Raw genomic sequence first — 16,397 nt, 5'->3', positions numbered from 1 at the left:
TCTACCCAATAGCTTGACAGGCGGGCGCGCCGTGATGACGTCACCCCCGCAGCGTGCTTTCGTAGAGCGGTTTGCGCGGGTCGCATGTTGTTTTGAACGTAGCGCCCTCCGCTGGAAGAGCCGGCCTGAGCCTCACCCTGAGTACACTGCTTACCCTATAGGCGCTGAGCCCCAGCAGAATGCCGAGTGCAGCTCCGGGGGCACCGGCAGCCACCGCCGCCATGCAGGAGACACTGGAAGTAGCCGGAAGAGTCATAGACCGCTTACTGCAGGAGGAGAGAGCCTACCCAGACCTGTCCGACTTCCTCAATGTCCCTGCACACAGTAAGAGAGGGATGGAGGGTTGGGGGCCCAGTGCTGGGGGAGGGGAGAGGAGGCAGAGGGGAGCTGGGGGAAGTGATAGGGGGATGGAGGAGGAGGGAGTGATGGGAGAAGAGGAGCTGGTGGAGTAATAGAGTGATGGGAGAAGAGGAGCTGGTGGAGTGATAGGGTGATGGGAGAAGAGGAGCTGGTGGAGTAATAGGGTGATGGGAGAAGAGGAGCTGGTGGAGTAATAGAGTGATGGGAGAAGAGGAGCTGGTGGAGTAATAGGGTGATGGGAGAAGAGGAGAGAGTGTAGTAATAGGGTGATGGGAGAAGAGGAGAGAGTGTAGTAATAGAGTGATGGGAGAAGAGGAGCTGGTGGAGTAATAGGGTGATGGGAGAAGAGGAGCTGGTGGAGTAATAGGGTGATGGGAGAAGAGGAGAGAGTGTAGTAATAGGGTGATGGGAGAAGAGGAGAGAGTGTAGTAATAGGGTGATGGGAGAAGAGGAGAGAGTGTAGTAATAGGGTGATGGGAGAAGAGGAGCTGGTGGAGTAATAGAGTCATGGGAGAAGAGGAGCTGGTGGAGTAATAGGGTGATGGGAGAAGAGGAGCTGGTGGGGTGATGAGAGAAGAGGAGAGAGTGTAGTAATAGGGTGATGGGAGAAGAGGAGCTGGTGGAGTGATAGGGTGATGGGAGAAGAGGAGCTGGTGGAGTGATAGGGTGATGGGAGAAGAGGAGCTGGTGGAGTAATAGGGTGATGGGAGAAGAGAGAGTGTAATAATAGGGTGATGGGAGAAGAGGAGCTGGTGGAGTAATAGGGTGATGGGAGAAGAGGAGCTGGTGGAGTGATAGGGTGATGGGAGAAGAGGAGCTGGTGGAGTAATAGGGTGATGGGAGAAGAGGAGCTGGTGGAGTAATAGGGTGATGGGAGAAGAGGAGCTGGTGGAGTGATAGGGTGATGGGAGAAGAGGAGAGAGTGTAGTAATAGGGTGATGGGAGAAGAGGAGAGAGTGTAGTAATAGGGTGATGGGAGAAGAGGAGCTGGTGGAGTAATAGTCATGGGAGAAGAGGAGCTGGTGGAGTGATAGGGTGATGGGAGAAGAGGAGCTGGTGGAGTGATAGGGTGATGGGAGAAGAGGAGCTGGTGGAGTAATAGGGTGATGGGAGAAGAGAGAGTGTAATAATAGGGTGATGGGAGAAGAGGAGCTGGTGGAGTAATAGGGTGATGGGAGAAGAGGAGCTGGTGGAGTAATAGGGTGATGGGAGAAGAGGAGCTGGTGGAGTAATAGGGTGATGGGAGAAGAGGAGCTGGTGGAGTGATAGGGTGATGGGAGAAGAGGAGCTGGTGGAGTAATAGGGTGATGGGAGAAGAGAGAGTGTAATAATAGGGTGATGGGAGAAGAGGAGCTGGTGGAGTAATAGGGTGATGGGAGAAGAGGAGCTGGTGGAGTGATAGGGTGATGGGAGAAGAGGAGCTGGTGGAGTAATAGGGTGATGGGAGAAGAGGAGCTGGTGGAGTGATAGGGTGATGGGAGAAGAGGAGCTGGTGGAGTGATAGGGTGATGGGAGAAGAGGAGCTGGTGGAGTGATAGGGTGATGGGAGAAGAGGAGCTGGTGGAGTGATAGGGTGATGAGAGAAGAGGAGAGAGTGTAGTAATAGGGTGATGGGAGAAGAGGAGCTGGTGGAGTAATAGTCATGGAAGAAGAGGAGCTGGTGGAGTGATAGGGTGATGGGAGAAAAGGAGAGAGTATAGTGATAGGGTGATGGGAGAAGAGGAGAGAGTATAGTGATAGGGTGATGGGAGAAGAGGAGAGAGTATAGTGATAGGGTGATGGGAGAAGAGGAGCTGGTGAAGTTATAGGGTTATGGGAGAAGAGGAGCTGGTGGAGTTATAGGGTTATGGGAGAAGAGGAGCTGGGGGAGTAATAGGGTTATGGGAGAAGAGGAGCTGGGGGAGTAATAGGGTTATGGGAGAAGAGGAGCTGGGGGAGTAATAGGGTTATGGGAGAAGATGAGCTGGGGGAGTAATAGGGTGATGGGAGAAGAGGAGCTGGGGGAGTAATAGGGTGATGGGAGAAGAGGAGCTGGGGGAGTAATAGGGTGATGGGAGAAGAGGAGCTGGGGGAGTAATAGGGTGATGGGAGAAGAGGAGCTGGGGGAGTAATAGGGTGATGGGAGAAGAGGAGCTGGGGGAGTAATAGGGTGATGGGAGAAGAGGAGCTGGGGGAGTAATAGGGTGATGGGAGAAGAGGAGCTGGTGGAGTAATAGTGATGGGAGAAGAGGAGCTGGTGGAGTAATAGTGATGGGAGAAAAGGAGCTGGGGGAGTAATAGGGTGATGGCAGAGGAGGGGTGATGGGAGAAGAGCTGGAGGAGTGACAGGACATGAGAGGGTGAAGTGATGGGAGAGGAGGCAGAGGGAAGCTGGAGGAGTGATAGTGGGATGGCAGAGGAGGGGTGATGGGAGAAGAGGAGCTGGTGGAGTAATAGGGTGATGGGAGAAGAGGAGCTGGTGGAGTAATAGGGTGATGGGGAGGAGGGGGCATGGGAGAAGAGTAGCTGGTGTAGTAATAGGGTGATGGAAGAAGAGGAGCTAGTGGAGTAATAGGGTGATGGAAGAAGAGGAGCTGGTGGAGTAATAGGGTGATGGGAGAAGAGGAGCTGGTGGAGTTATAGGCTGATGGGGAGGAGGCGACATGGGAGAAGAGTAGCTGGTGTAGTAATAGGGTGATGGGAGAAGAGGAGAGAGTGCAGTAATAGGGTGATGGGAGAAGAGGAGCTGATGTAGTGAGAGGACATGAGGGGGTGATAGGAGAGGAGGCAGAGAGGGGCTGGTGGAGTTATAGTGTTATGGCAGATGAGAGGGTGTAGTGATGGGAGAGGATAAGGTGATTGGAGAGGAGCTGGTGGAGTAATAGGGCAATGGCAGAGGAGGGGATGATGGGAGAAGAGGAGCTGGTGTAGTGACGGGTTATGGGAGAGGATCGGCTGTACTGATGAGAGGGTGATGGGAGAGGAGGAGAGGCTGTAGGGATGGGAGATGAGAGGGTGTAATGATGGGAGAAGAGTGGGTGTAGTGATGGGAGAGGTGATATTAGTGTTGAGAGGGTGTAGAGATGGGAGAATAGAGGGTGACTAGAGAGGAGAGACGCGGGAAGAAAGGGTGACAGAAGCTGAGTAGGCGACAGGAGAAGTGACAAAAGAAGAGAGGCTGATGGGAGAGGAGTGAGCGATGGGACAGAACAACAGAAAAAGAGAACGATTGGTCAATAGGACAAGTTGGGGTGACAGGGAAAAGGAGCTGATGGGATAAGAGGGGATGATGAAAGAGTGACAGGAGACCAATGGGAAATTATGGGAGCAAAACATCATACACACCTCATTATTATGGGATAAATCATAAGACTTCTGCACTTCTGTTTCTCTTGTTAATTATTTTAAATAACCAGATACCGATGTAACCTATGATCTCTGCTGATGTCATGTCCAGCCATTTGTGTATTTACTGCTGTGATCTTTGTGTTGCAGATTGTCCCACAGTGTCGGGGATGTCGGAGATGGATTATCCCCTGCAGGGTCCCAGCCTGGTGAGCATCCCCAGCCTGCCTGAGCTCAGTGCCATCCGCAGGGTGCCGCTCCCCCCCGAGCTGGTGGAACAGTTTGGACGTATCCTAATCTATAAAGCCGTATACTCGTAGTACACAGTAATGTAGTGTTAATGAAATACTACTCTGTGCCGATTGCTGCTGGAATCAATGCTGCGCTAACAAACAGCGCCCTATCTGCTGCGCCGCTATAATACCGTATAGTAATACTGTACTGTTACACCTTTGTGTTAGCTCCTTACATAACAACTATAGGGATGCAGTGCAATTGCATGATGGGTGTGTTCCCTGAGATCAGCCGGGCCTGGCTGACCATCGACAGCGATATTTTCATGTGGAATTACGAGGAGGGGTACGTATAGACCATACGACCGATAACCTGATGGGGAGTAAGACGCAGTGGTGCGTTCACCTGTCTGGGCATACTGGGTGTTGTAGTTTTGCAAACAGTCACATGGTTTAGGTCACTGTTGTTAGGTCACATGTCCTTGTGCCTTCTTTGTTAGGGGGGATGTGGCATACTTCGATGGGCTCAGTGAGACAATACTCTCGGTTGGACTTGTGAAGCCAAAGGACGGTAAGAGAAGAAAGACGTTGGCTGTGATGTCCAGAGACTGCGCATGGAGCAGATGTCACCTCTGCCTTTGTGTCTTGCAGGGATTTTCCAGCCTCACATCCGCTATTTGCTCGTCCTTGCGACTCCCGTAGACGTCATTATTTTAGGCGTAAGCTTCGCCAATCTACAGACAGGTCAGTTTATACCCACCTACTGTTTTGGCTTTCGCTATCCCTTTAACAATTAATTCTAATAATTTCTTTTTCCTTTTGTCTGATACCAGGGAGCCCCAATGACAGCCTGTCTGTAGGGATGCAGCTCCTGCCGGACCCCCTGTACTCCATCTCCACAGATAACACGTACCTAATAACCATAACCTCCACAAACAATGGCCGTATCTTCCTGTCTGGCAAAGATGGCTGCCTGTATGAGGTGGCATACCAGGTAAGTTTTAAGATCATCTATCTATCTATCTATCTATCTATCTATCTATCTATCTATCTATCTATCTATCTATCTATCTATCTATCTATCACAACACTATACAAATAAATGAAGGTGTAATTTGCATGGTCTTTCTGTCATGTGACCACCTTACCTCTGTATGGGGTTTTAAAGGTCACTTGAAAGAACCCATATTATGTAATAGGATTGCTGGAATAAATAAGTACACTTAAAGGCCTACTATTACTATCTTATGTTCCTTCCTATCTGAAAATCCCTTTCTTTCAGTTGGGTCATGTGATCTTATGAGTCCCCCCCCCCCCCCCCCCCCCGTGCTTACAATGGGGTCACCCTTTTAGCCAGCAGAACCTCTTGTGTGATGAAGCTGCATGGACTGTTCCACACAGGCTCTCCACAGGGGGGAGACAGAAACTCCTATGACTCCTGATGATTATACAGTTCGTGATCTGATGACAGTTCAGCCTCTCTGACTGTATACTTAGTTTCTTAGCTTATTTAAAGATATATGGAGATGATTATTACACAGTCTTCCCAGCAGGAGGTAGGACTGTCTCTGGCTGGCCTTGTGATGCATAATGGGATAGATAGCAGATTTAAAGAGATTATCCTGGTTTTGGAAAAGCACAGCTACTTCCTTGCAATACCAGCACCATCCCTGTTCTCAGTTTCTGTGTGGTATTACAATTTGGCTGCTTTCACTTTAGTGGGACCAAGCTAAAAAAAAACGACACCCAAACTAAGGGCGGGAGTGAAACAAAGCGGCCATGTTTTTCTTTTAAAAGGAAGAGGATTTAGTTTGCAACCTTAAAGTCAAGATGGTGAAATGGAGGGAGCAGAGCTGGGATGAAATGGATGACACTGCAGAAATGGTGGCAGTATAGGAGTATGTTAGGTGTATTCTGACATCTTTTTGTCTTCCGTCAGGCTGAAGCTGGATGGTTCAGTCCAAGGTGCAGGAAAATCAACCACTCTAAGAGCACGCTGTCCTTCCTTGTCCCATCGGTGCTTCAGTTCTCTTTTTCAGAGGATGGTATGTCCGAATTACTATGACCGGAACGTTTCTTGTATAAAGTGATGACCGTGACCGTTGTGTCATCCGCTACGACAGACTGCACATGTTGCACTGCTTGTTTATGGCTCTATAGCAGGGGTAGGGAACCTTAACTCTCCAGCGGTTGCAAGACTATGACTCCCATCATGCCTGGACAGGCATGATAGGAGTTGTAGTTTTGCAACAGCTGGAGTGCCAAGGTTCCCTACCCCTGCTCTGCAGCGATGTCTTTGCCTTAATGATTAAGTTGTGTTTCTTGTCATCTTGTTTGGTTTGCAGATCCCATAGTTCAGATCGCTGTGGACAACTCACGGAACATCCTCTACACCCGTTCAGAGAAGGGGGTGCTACAGGTAATCTATACAGATCATATCCCATAAGGGTTTAGCTACAAAGTGACCAAGAAATAATGAGGATTTCATTTTCAGGTGTACGACTTGGGGTATGACGGTAACGGGATGAGCCGGGTGGCATCCGTGTCCCAGAACTCAATTGTCTCTGCTGCAGGGAATATTGCCAGGTAAGGAGAATATTATCTATAGCTAAGGATGTCTTTTATTTGTATTTTAGTAAAGGGGACCTGTCAGCTTTTTCATGCAGCCCGACCCACTACACAGTAGTCTCCAGTGGTTTCTTCACAACTCGCAGGCCTTAAAGGGGTAGTGCACCCAAAAAATTTTCTTTCAAATCAACTGCTGCCATGAAGTGCCAGAGATTTGTAATTTACTTCTATTAAAAAATCTCAAGCCGTCCAGTACTTATCAGCTGCTGTATGCCCAGCAGGAAGTGGTATTATTTCCAGTCTGGAGAGCAGGAGAGGTTTTCTATGGGGATTTGCTCCTTCTCTGGACAGTTCCTGACATGGACAGAGGAGGCAACAGAGAGCACTGTGTCAGACAGGAAAGAAAACACCACTTCCTGCTGGACACACAGCAGCTGATTTTTAATAGAAGTAAATTACAAATCTCTGGCACTTCATGGCAGCAGTTGATTTGAAAGAAAAAGAATTTTGGTGCACTACCCCTTTAAATGATAAATCGTTGCCTGCTTGGGTGTAGGGACAGATCTATCACTCAAGGCTGGTGGGGTGTGGAGATGCCCCTGGGGACCCCACTAATGACTTGGGCTTCTATGACTATTGGCCATCATTTTAAAGGGGTACATCAGCTAAAAAAAATCTGATTTAAAAAGTTATATAGCTTTGTCATTTACTTATATTTAAAAATCTCTAGTCTTCCGATACTTATCAGCTGCTGTATGTCCTGCAGGAATTGATGTATTCTTTCCAGTCTGGCACAGTGCTCTCTGCTGCCACCTCTGTCCACAGCAGTAGCAAATCCCCTAATCCCTTTAGAAAACCTCTTCTGTTCTGGACAGTTCCTGACATGGACAGAGGTGGCAGCAGAGAGCACTGTGTCAGACTGGAAAGAATACACCACTTCCTGCAGGGCAAACAGCAGCTGATAAGTACTGCATGACTGAAATTTTTAAATATAAGTAATTTACACATCTGTATAATTTTGGCACAAGTTGATTTGAAAGAAAAACTTTTTTTTTTGAGAAGCCCTTTGTCTCTTTGCTAATTCACAATTTCATAATAAAGTAAGTTTGGTCTCCTCTTATCTAACAATATTCTTTATGTTGCTTTTTTTTTCCTCCCACTCTGTAACCAGGACAATAGATCGCTCGGTATTCAGACCCATTGTCCAGATTGCAGTGATTGAGAAATCGGAGTCTGTGAACTGTCACTTACTGGCTATTACCCATGCTGGTAAGTACTATACATATGTATGCGTATGACTAAGTAATACATTTGTGTACATCACAGGTGTCAAACGCAGGCTCTCCAGCTGTTGCAAAACTACAATTCCCATCATGCCTGGACAGCTGAAGCTTTGGCTGTCCTGGCATGATGGGAATTGTAGTTTTGCAACAGCTGGAGGACCTGAGTTTAACATCGCTGGTGTACATGATACCAACTTCACCAGAATTAACTCTCTTCCTTCTCTTCCAGGCGTCCGCCTCTACTTTAGCACCGTTCCATTTAAGCAGCCGGCAGCTCGCCCCTGCATGCTGTCCTTGGTGCACGTCCGCTTACCACCTGGATTCTCTGCCTCCTCCACAGTGGAAAAGCCATCAAAGGTTCACAAAGCCCTTTATAACCATGGTGAGTGAGAGACCTTCTCATAGACCCTGCAAGCCAGGGGTGTCAAACTCAAATACACAGTGGGCCAAAATTAAAAACTTGGACAAAGTCACAGGCCAACCTTAATATCTATTGAAGCGTGCAAGCAGCATTTCTGGCCCTTTCATAGCGGTGTTCCTGACACTGAGGGGTGTGCGTCACTACCAAAATGATATGGTAAATTCCCTCAAAAGTGCCTCACATGGTAATAGTGCCCCATACAGTAGGCAGCCCCCCACAGTAGTGTCCCATACAGTAGTCAGCCCCCCCACAGTAGTGTCCCATACAGTAGTCAGCCCCCCACAGTAGTGTCCTATACAGTAGCCAGCCCCCCATAATAGTGTCCCATACAGTAGCCAGCCCCCTCACAATAGTGTCCCATACAGTAGTCAGCCCCCCCCACAGTAGTGTCCCATACAGTAGTCAGCCCCCCACAGTAGTGTCCTATACAGTAGCCAGCCCCCCCATAATAGTGTCCCATACAGTAGCCAGCCCCCTCACAATAGTGTCCCATACAGTAGTCAGCCCCCCCACAGTAGTGTCCCATACAGTAGTCAGCCCCCCCACAGTAGTGTCCCATACAGTAGTCAGCCCCCCACAGTAGTGTCCTATACAGTAGCCAGCCCCCCATAGTAGTGTCCCATACAGTAGCCAGCCCCCTCACAATAGTGTCCCATACAGTAGTCAGCCCCCCCACAGTAGTGTCCTATACAGTAGCCAGCCCCCCCATAATAGTGTCCCATACAGTAGTCAGCCCCCTCACAATAGTGTTCCATACAGTAGCCAGCCCAACACAGCAGTGTCCCATACAGTAGCCAGCCCCCATAATAGTGTCCCATACAGTAGCTAGCCCCCCCACAACAGTGTCTCATATAATATAATGTATGTATGTGCTTCGGGTGGTAGGGCTGTGTTTCCCCTGTGCACTCCTGCCTGCCAATGTGGGCCAGTGGTTTGGAGAGCTCATACTTCCTCCTGTGCTCTCCACTGCAGCCCACCCCCCTTCCTACTTTGTAATCGGCAATTCCTGTTGCCCATCCAGCCTGTAATCCTGCGGCACCTCCTCCGGTGTAAGTAGTGCTGCGGCACTGTCACCTCAGTACAGCGCCTTTCCTGCCCCACATATAGAACGCTTGGCAGCGCCGCGGCACAACTTAACATAGGAGAGGGGGCCAGAGGATTATAGGCTGGATTACACAGGAGTCGGGCAGTGGGGGTCATAACAGTGGGGGGCAGGGGGGCTGAGGCGGGGGTTACCGGAGGAAGTACCAGGGGTTGTCAGGCAGTGGTGGTCATTGGGGGGGTCTGCCTTGGGGGGCACCAGAGGCAGTACAAGATCCCCGAATCACCAATGGCTCTGCGGACCAGAGTTTGACATGTATGGAACGTCCTGAGAAAAACATTCCGCCCCTCGGAACGTCCTGAGAAAAACATTCCGCCCCTCGGAACGTCCTGAGAAAAACATTCCGCCCCTCGGAACGTCCTGAGAAAAACATTCCGCCCCTCGGAACGTCCTGAGAAAAACATTCCGCCCCTCGGAACGTCCTGAGAAAAACATTCCGCCCCTCGGAACGTCCTGAGAAAAACATTCCGCCCCTCGGAACGTCCTGAGAAAAACATTCCGCCCCTCGGAACGTCCTGAGAAAAACATTCCGCCCCTCGGAACGTCCTGAGAAAAACATTCCGCCCCTCGGAACGTCCTGAGAAAAACATTCCGCCCCTCGGAACGTCCTGAGAAAAACATTCCGCCCCTCGGAACGTCCTGAGAAAAACATTCCGCCCCTCGGAACGTCCTGAGAAAAACATTCCGCCCCTCGGAACGTCCTGAGAAAAAACATTCCGCCCCTCGGAACGTCCTGAGAAAAAACATTCCGCCCCTCGGAACGTCCTGAGAAAAACATTCCGCCCCTCGGAACGTCCTGAGAAAAACATTCCGCCCCTCGGAACGTCCTGAGAAAAACATTCCGCCCCTCGGAACGTCCTGAGAAAAACATTCCGCCCCTCGGAACGTCCTGAGAAAAACATTCCGCCCCTCGGAACGTCCTGAGAAAAACATTCCGCCCCTCGGAACGTCCTGAGAAAAACATTCCGCCCCTCGGAACGTCCTGAGAAAAACATTCCGCCCCTCGGAACGTCCTGAGAAAAACATTCCGCCCCTCGGAACGTCCTGAGAAAAACATTCCGCCCCTCGGAACGTCCTGAGAAAAACATTCCGCCCCTCGGAACGTCCTGAGAAAAACATTCCGCCCCTCGGAACGTCCTGAGAAAAACATTCCGCCCCTCGGAACGTCCTGAGAAAAACATTCCGCCCCTCGGAACGTCCTGAGAAAAACATTCCGCCCCTCGGAACGTCCTGAGAAAAACATTCCGCCCCTCGGAACGTCCTGAGAAAAACATTCCGCCCCTCGGAACGTCCTGAGAAAAACATTCCGCCCCTCGGAACGTCCTGAGAAAAACATTCCGCCCCTCGGAACGTCCCTGAGAAAAACATTCCGCCCCTCGGAACGTCCTGAGAAAAACATTCCGCCCCTCGGAACGTCCTGAGAAAAACATTCCGCCCCTCGGAACGTCCTGAGAAAAACATTCCGCCCCTCGGAACGTCCTGAGAAAAACATTCCGCCCCTCGGAACGTCCTGAGAAAAACATTCCGCCCCTCGGAACGTCCTGAGAAAAACATTCCGCCCCTCGGAACGTCCTGAGAAAAACATTCCGCCCCTCGGAACGTCCTGAGAAAAACATTCCGCCCCTCGGAACGTCCTGAGAAAAACATTCCGCCCCTCGGAACGTCCTGAGAAAAACATTCCGCCCCTCGGAACGTCCTGAGAAAAACATTCCGCCCCTCGGAACGTCCTGAGAAAAACATTCCGCCCCTCGGAACGTCCTGAGAAAAACATTCCGCCCCTCGGAACGTCCTGAGAAAAACATTCCGCCCCTCGGAACGTCCTGAGAAAAACATTCCGCCCCTCGGAACGTCCTGAGAAAAACATTCCGCCCCTCGGAACGTCCTGAGAAAAACATTCCGCCCCTCGGAACGTCCTGAGAAAAACATTCCGCCCCTCGGAACGTCCTGAGAAAAACATTCCGCCCCTCGGAACGTCCTGAGAAAAACATTCCGCCCCTCGGAACGTCCTGAGAAAAACATTCCGCCCCTCGGAACGTCCTGAGAAAAACATTCCGCCCCTCGGAACGTCCTGAGAAAAACATTCCGCCCCTCGGAACGTCCTGAGAAAAACATTCCGCCCCTCGGAACGTCCTGAGAAAAACATTCCGCCCCTCGGAACGTCCTGAGAAAAACATTCCGCCCCTCGGAACGTCCTGAGAAAAACATTCCGCCCCTCGGAACGTCCTGAGAAAAACATTCCGCCCCTCGGAACGTCCTGAGAAAAACATTCCGCCCCTCGGAACGTCCTGAGAAAAACATTCCGCCCCTCGGAACGTCCTGAGAAAAACATTCCGCCCCTCGGAACGTCCTGAGAAAAACATTCCGCCCCTCGGAACGTCCTGAGAAAAACATTCCGCCCCTCGGAACGTCCTGAGAAAAACATTCCGCCCCTCGGAACGTCCTGAGAAAAACATTCCGCCCCTCGGAACGTCCTGAGAAAAACATTCCGCCCCTCGGAACGTCCTGAGAAAACATTCCGCCCCTCGGAACGTCCTGAGGAAAAACATTCCGCCCCTCGGAACGTCCTGAGAAAAACATTCCGCCCCTCGGAACGTCCTGAGAAAAACATTCCGCCCCTCGGAACGTCCTGAGAAAAACATTCCGCCCCTCGGAACGTCCTGAGAAAAACATTCCGCCCCTCGGAACGTCCTGAGAAAAACATTCCGCCCCTCGGAACGTCCTGAGAAAAACATTCCGCCCCTCGGAACGTCCTGAGAAAAACATTCCGCCCCTCGGAACGTCCTGAGAAAAACATTCCGCCCCTCGGAACGTCCTGAGAAAAACATTCCGCCCCTCGGAACGTCCTGAGAAAAACATTCCGCCCCTCGGAACGTCCTGAGAAAAACATTCCGCCCCTCGGAACGTCCTGAGAAAAACATTCCGCCCCTCGGAACGTCCTGAGAAAAACATTCCGCCCCTCGGAACGTCCTGAGAAAAACATTCCGCCCCTCGGAACGTCCTGAGAAAAACATTCCGCCCCTCGGAACGTCCTGAGAAAAACATTCCGCCCCTCGGAACGTCCTGAGAAAAACATTCCGCCCCTCGGAACGTCCTGAGAAAAACATTCCGCCCCTCGGAACGTCCTGAGAAAAACATTCCGCCCCTCGGAACGTCCTGAGAAAAACATTCCGCCCCTCGGAACGTCCTGAGAAAAACATTCCGCCCCTCGGAACGTCCTGAGAAAACATTCCGCCCCTCGGAACGTCCTGAGAAAAACATTCCGCCCCTCGGAACGTCCTGAGAAAAACATTCCGCCCCTCGGAACGTCCTGAGAAAAACATTCCGCCCCTCGGAACGTCCTGAGAAAAACATTCCGCCCCTCGGAACGTCCTGAGAAAAACATTCCGCCCCTCGGAACGTCCTGAGAAAAACATTCCGCCCCTCGGAACGTCCTGAGAAAAACATTCCGCCCCTCGGAACGTCCTGAGAAAAACATTCCGCCCCTCGGAACGTCCTGAGAAAAACATTCCGCCCCTCGGAACGTCCTGAGAAAAACATTCCGCCCCTCGGAACGTCCTGAGAAAAACATTCCGCCCCTCGGAACGTCCTGAGAAAAACATTCCGCCCCTCGGAACGTCCTGAGAAAAACATTCCGCCCCTCGGAACGTCCTGAGAAAAACATTCCGCCCCTCGGAACGTCCTGAGAAAAACATTCCGCCCCTCGGAACGTCCTGAGAAAAACATTCCGCCCCTCGGAACGTCCTGAGAAAAACATTCCGCCCCTCGGAACGTCCTGAGAAAAACATTCCGCCCCTCGGAACGTCCTGAGAAAAACATTCCGCCCCTCGGAACGTCCTGAGAAAAACATTCCGCCCCTCGGAACGTCCTGAGAAAAACATTCCGCCCCTCGGAACGTCCTGAGAAAAACATTCCGCCCCTCGGAACGTCCTGAGAAAAACATTCCGCCCCTCGGAACGTCCTGAGAAAACATTCCGCCCCTCGGAACGTCCTGAGAAAAACATTCCGCCCCTCGGAACGTCCTGAGAAAAACATTCCGCCCCTCGGAACGTCCTGAGAAAACATTCCGCCCCTCGGAACGTCCTGAGAAAAACATTCCGCCCCTCGGAACGTCCTGAGAAAACATTCCGCCCCTCGGAACGTCCTGAGAAAAACATTCCGCCCCTCGGAACGTCCTGAGAAAAACATTCCGCCCCTCGGAACGTCCTGAGAAAAACATTCCGCCCCTCGGAACGTCCTGAGAAAAACATTCCGCCCCTCGGAACGTCCTGAGAAAAACATTCCGCCCCTCGGAACGTCCTGAGAAAAACATTCCGCCCCACGGAACGTCCTGAGAAAAACATTCCGCCCCACGGAACGTCCTGAGAAAAACATTCCGCCCCCTCGGAACGTCCTGAGAAAAACATTCCGCCCCGCGGAACGTCCTGAGAAAAACATTCCGCCCCGCGGAACGTCCTGAGAAAAACATTCCGCCCCGCGGAACGTCCTGAGAAAAACATTCCGCCCCGCGGAACGTCCTGAGAAAAACATTCCGCCCCTCGGAACGTCCTGAGAAAAACATTCCGCCCCTCGGAACGTCCTGAGAAAAACATTCCGCCCCTCGGAACGTCCTGAGAAAAACATTCCGCCCCTCGGAACGTCCTGAGAAAAACATTCCGCCCCTCGGAACGTCCTGAGAAAAACATTCCGCCCCTCGGAACGTCCTGAGAAAAACATTCCGCCCCTCGGAACGTCCTGAGAAAAACATTCCGCCCCTCGGAACGTCCTGAGAAAAACATTCCGCCCCTCGGAACGTCCTGAGAAAAACATTCCGCCCCTCGGAACGTCCTGAGAAAAACATTCCGCCCCTCGGAACGTCCTGAGAAAAACATTCCGCCCCTCGGAACGTCCTGAGAAAAACATTCCGCCCCTCGGAACGTCCTGAGAAAAACATTCCGCCCCTCGGAACGTCCTGAGAAAAACATTCCGCCCCTCGGAACGTCCTGAGAAAAACATTCCGCCCCTCGGAACGTCCTGAGAAAAACATTCCGCCCCTCGGAACGTCCTGAGAAAAACATTCCGCCCCTCGGAACGTCCTGAGAAAAACATTCCGCCCCTCGGAACGTCCTGAGAAAAACATTCCGCCCCTCGGAACGTCCTGAGAAAAACATTCCGCCCCTCGGAACGTCCTGAGAAAAACATTCCGCCCCTCGGAACGTCCTGAGAAAACATTCCGCCCCTCGGAACGTCCTGAGAAAACATTCCGCCCCTCGGAACGTCCTGAGAAAAACATTCCGCCCCTCGGAACGTCCTGAGAAAAACATTCCGCCCCTCGGAACGTCCTGAGAAAAACATTCCGCCCCTCGGAACGTCCTGAGAAAAACATTCCGCCCCTCGGAACGTCCTGAGAAAAACATTCCGCCCCTCGGAACGTCCTGAGAAAAACATTCCGCCCCTCGGAACGTCCTGAGAAAAACATTCCGCCCCTCGGAACGTCCTGAGAAAAACATTCCGCCCCTCGGAACGTCCTGAGAAAAACATTCCGCCCCTCGGAACGTCCTGAGAAAACATTCCGCCCCTCGGAACGTCCTGAGAAAAACATTCCGCCCCTCGGAACGTCCTGAGAAAAACATTCCGCCCCTCGGAACGTCCTGAGAAAAACATTCCGCCCCTCGGAACGTCCTGAGAAAAACATTCCGCCCCTCGGAACGTCCTGAGAAAAACATTCCGCCCCTCGGAACGTCCTGAGAAAAACATTCCGCCCCTCGGAACGTCCTGAGAAAAACATTCCGCCCCTCGGAACGTCCTGAGAAAAACATTCCGCCCCTCGGAACGTCCTGAGAAAAACATTCCGCCCCTCGGAACGTCCTGAGAAAAACATTCCGCCCCTCGGAACGTCCTGAGAAAACATTCCGCCCCTCGGAACGTCCTGAGAAAAACATTCCGCCCCTCGGAACCTCCTGAGAAAAACATTCCGCCCCTCGGAACGTCCTGAGAAAAACATTCCGCCCCTCGGAACGTCCTGAGAAAAACATTCCGCCCCTCGGAACGTCCTGAGAAAAACATTCCGCCCCTCGGAACCTCCTGAGAAAAACATTCCGCCCCTCGGAACCTCCTGAGAAAAACATTCCGCCCCGCGGAACCTCCTGAGAAAAACATTCCGCCCCGCGGAACCTCCTGAGAAAAACATTCCGCCCCGCGGAACCTCCTGAGAAAACATTCCGCCCCTCGGAACCTCCTGAGAAAAACATTCCGCCCCTCGGAACCTCCTGAGAAAAACATTCCGCCCCTCGGAACCTCCTGAGAAAAACATTCCGCCCCGCGGAACCTCCTGAGAAAAACATTCCGCCCCGCGGAACCTCCTGAGAAAAACATTCCGCCCCTCGGAACCTCCTGAGAAAAACATTCCGCCCCTCGGAACCTCCTGAGAAAAACATTCCGCCCCTCGGAACCTCCTAAGACAGGGGTGTCCAACTCAAATTCACAGTGGGTCAAAATTAAAAACTTGGACAAAGTCAAGTGCCAACCTTAATATCTGGCCCTTTCATAGCGGTGTTCCTGACACTGAGGGGTGTGCGTCACTCAGAGCTTTGCATTACAAAAATGATATGGTAAATTCCCACAAAAGTGCCTCACATGGTAATAGTGCCCCATACTGTAGGCAGCCCCCCACAGCAGTGTCCCATACAGAAGCCAGCCTCCTACACAGCAGTGTCCCATACAGTAGCCAGCACCCCCACAGTAGTTTTCCATACAGTAGCCACCCCCCATAAGTGTCCCATATGATAGGCACCCCCCACAGCAGTGTCCTATACAGTAGGTAGCCCCCCACAAAGTATTGTCCCATACAGTAGCCAGCCCCTATAATGTCTCATACAGTAGCTACCCCCCCCCCCCACAACAGTGTCTCATATGATATAATGTATGTATGTGCTTCGGGTGGTAGGCCTGTGTTTCCCCCGTACATGCACTCTTGCCTGTCAATGGTGGGCCAGTGGTTTGCAGATCTGATGCTTCCTCCTGTGCTCACCCCTGCCCGACAAATCTCCCTCTACTGTGTTATCGGCAACTCCTGTTGCCCATCCAGCCTATAATCCTGCGGCACCTCCTCCGGTGTAAGTAGTGCAGCA

The 16,397-nt window shown here is 51.6% G+C and overlaps 1 protein-coding gene across 2 annotated transcripts in view; it reads left to right on the top strand.

Annotated features, from left to right (window-relative positions):
• The first annotated feature begins 41 nt into the window (after positions 1–41).
• NUP155 (nucleoporin 155) overlaps positions 42–16,397 on the top strand; it is a 33,882-nt gene continuing 17,526 nt past the window's right edge. For both annotated transcript variants that reach the window (XM_069963087.1, XM_069963086.1), the window contains exons 1-11: positions 42–324; positions 3,835–3,972; positions 4,167–4,263; positions 4,418–4,488; positions 4,569–4,661; positions 4,751–4,911; positions 5,857–5,962; positions 6,263–6,336; positions 6,412–6,503; positions 7,657–7,754; positions 7,998–8,150. In XM_069963087.1, coding sequence (XP_069819188.1) covers positions 180–324; positions 3,835–3,972; positions 4,167–4,263; positions 4,418–4,488; positions 4,569–4,661; positions 4,751–4,911; positions 5,857–5,962; positions 6,263–6,336; positions 6,412–6,503; positions 7,657–7,754; positions 7,998–8,150 — 1,228 coding nt within the window. In that variant the 5' untranslated portion in view covers positions 42–179. The remainder of the gene's footprint in view (positions 325–3,834; positions 3,973–4,166; positions 4,264–4,417; positions 4,489–4,568; positions 4,662–4,750; positions 4,912–5,856; positions 5,963–6,262; positions 6,337–6,411; positions 6,504–7,656; positions 7,755–7,997; positions 8,151–16,397) is intronic.

Source organism: Dendropsophus ebraccatus, chromosome 3 (genome assembly GCF_027789765.1).
Source record: "Dendropsophus ebraccatus isolate aDenEbr1 chromosome 3, aDenEbr1.pat, whole genome shotgun sequence".
Classification (NCBI taxonomy): domain Eukaryota; kingdom Metazoa; phylum Chordata; class Amphibia; order Anura; family Hylidae; genus Dendropsophus; species Dendropsophus ebraccatus.
Note: the sequence above shows the minus strand (reverse complement) of the source record. Positions and strands in the feature narration are given on the sequence as shown.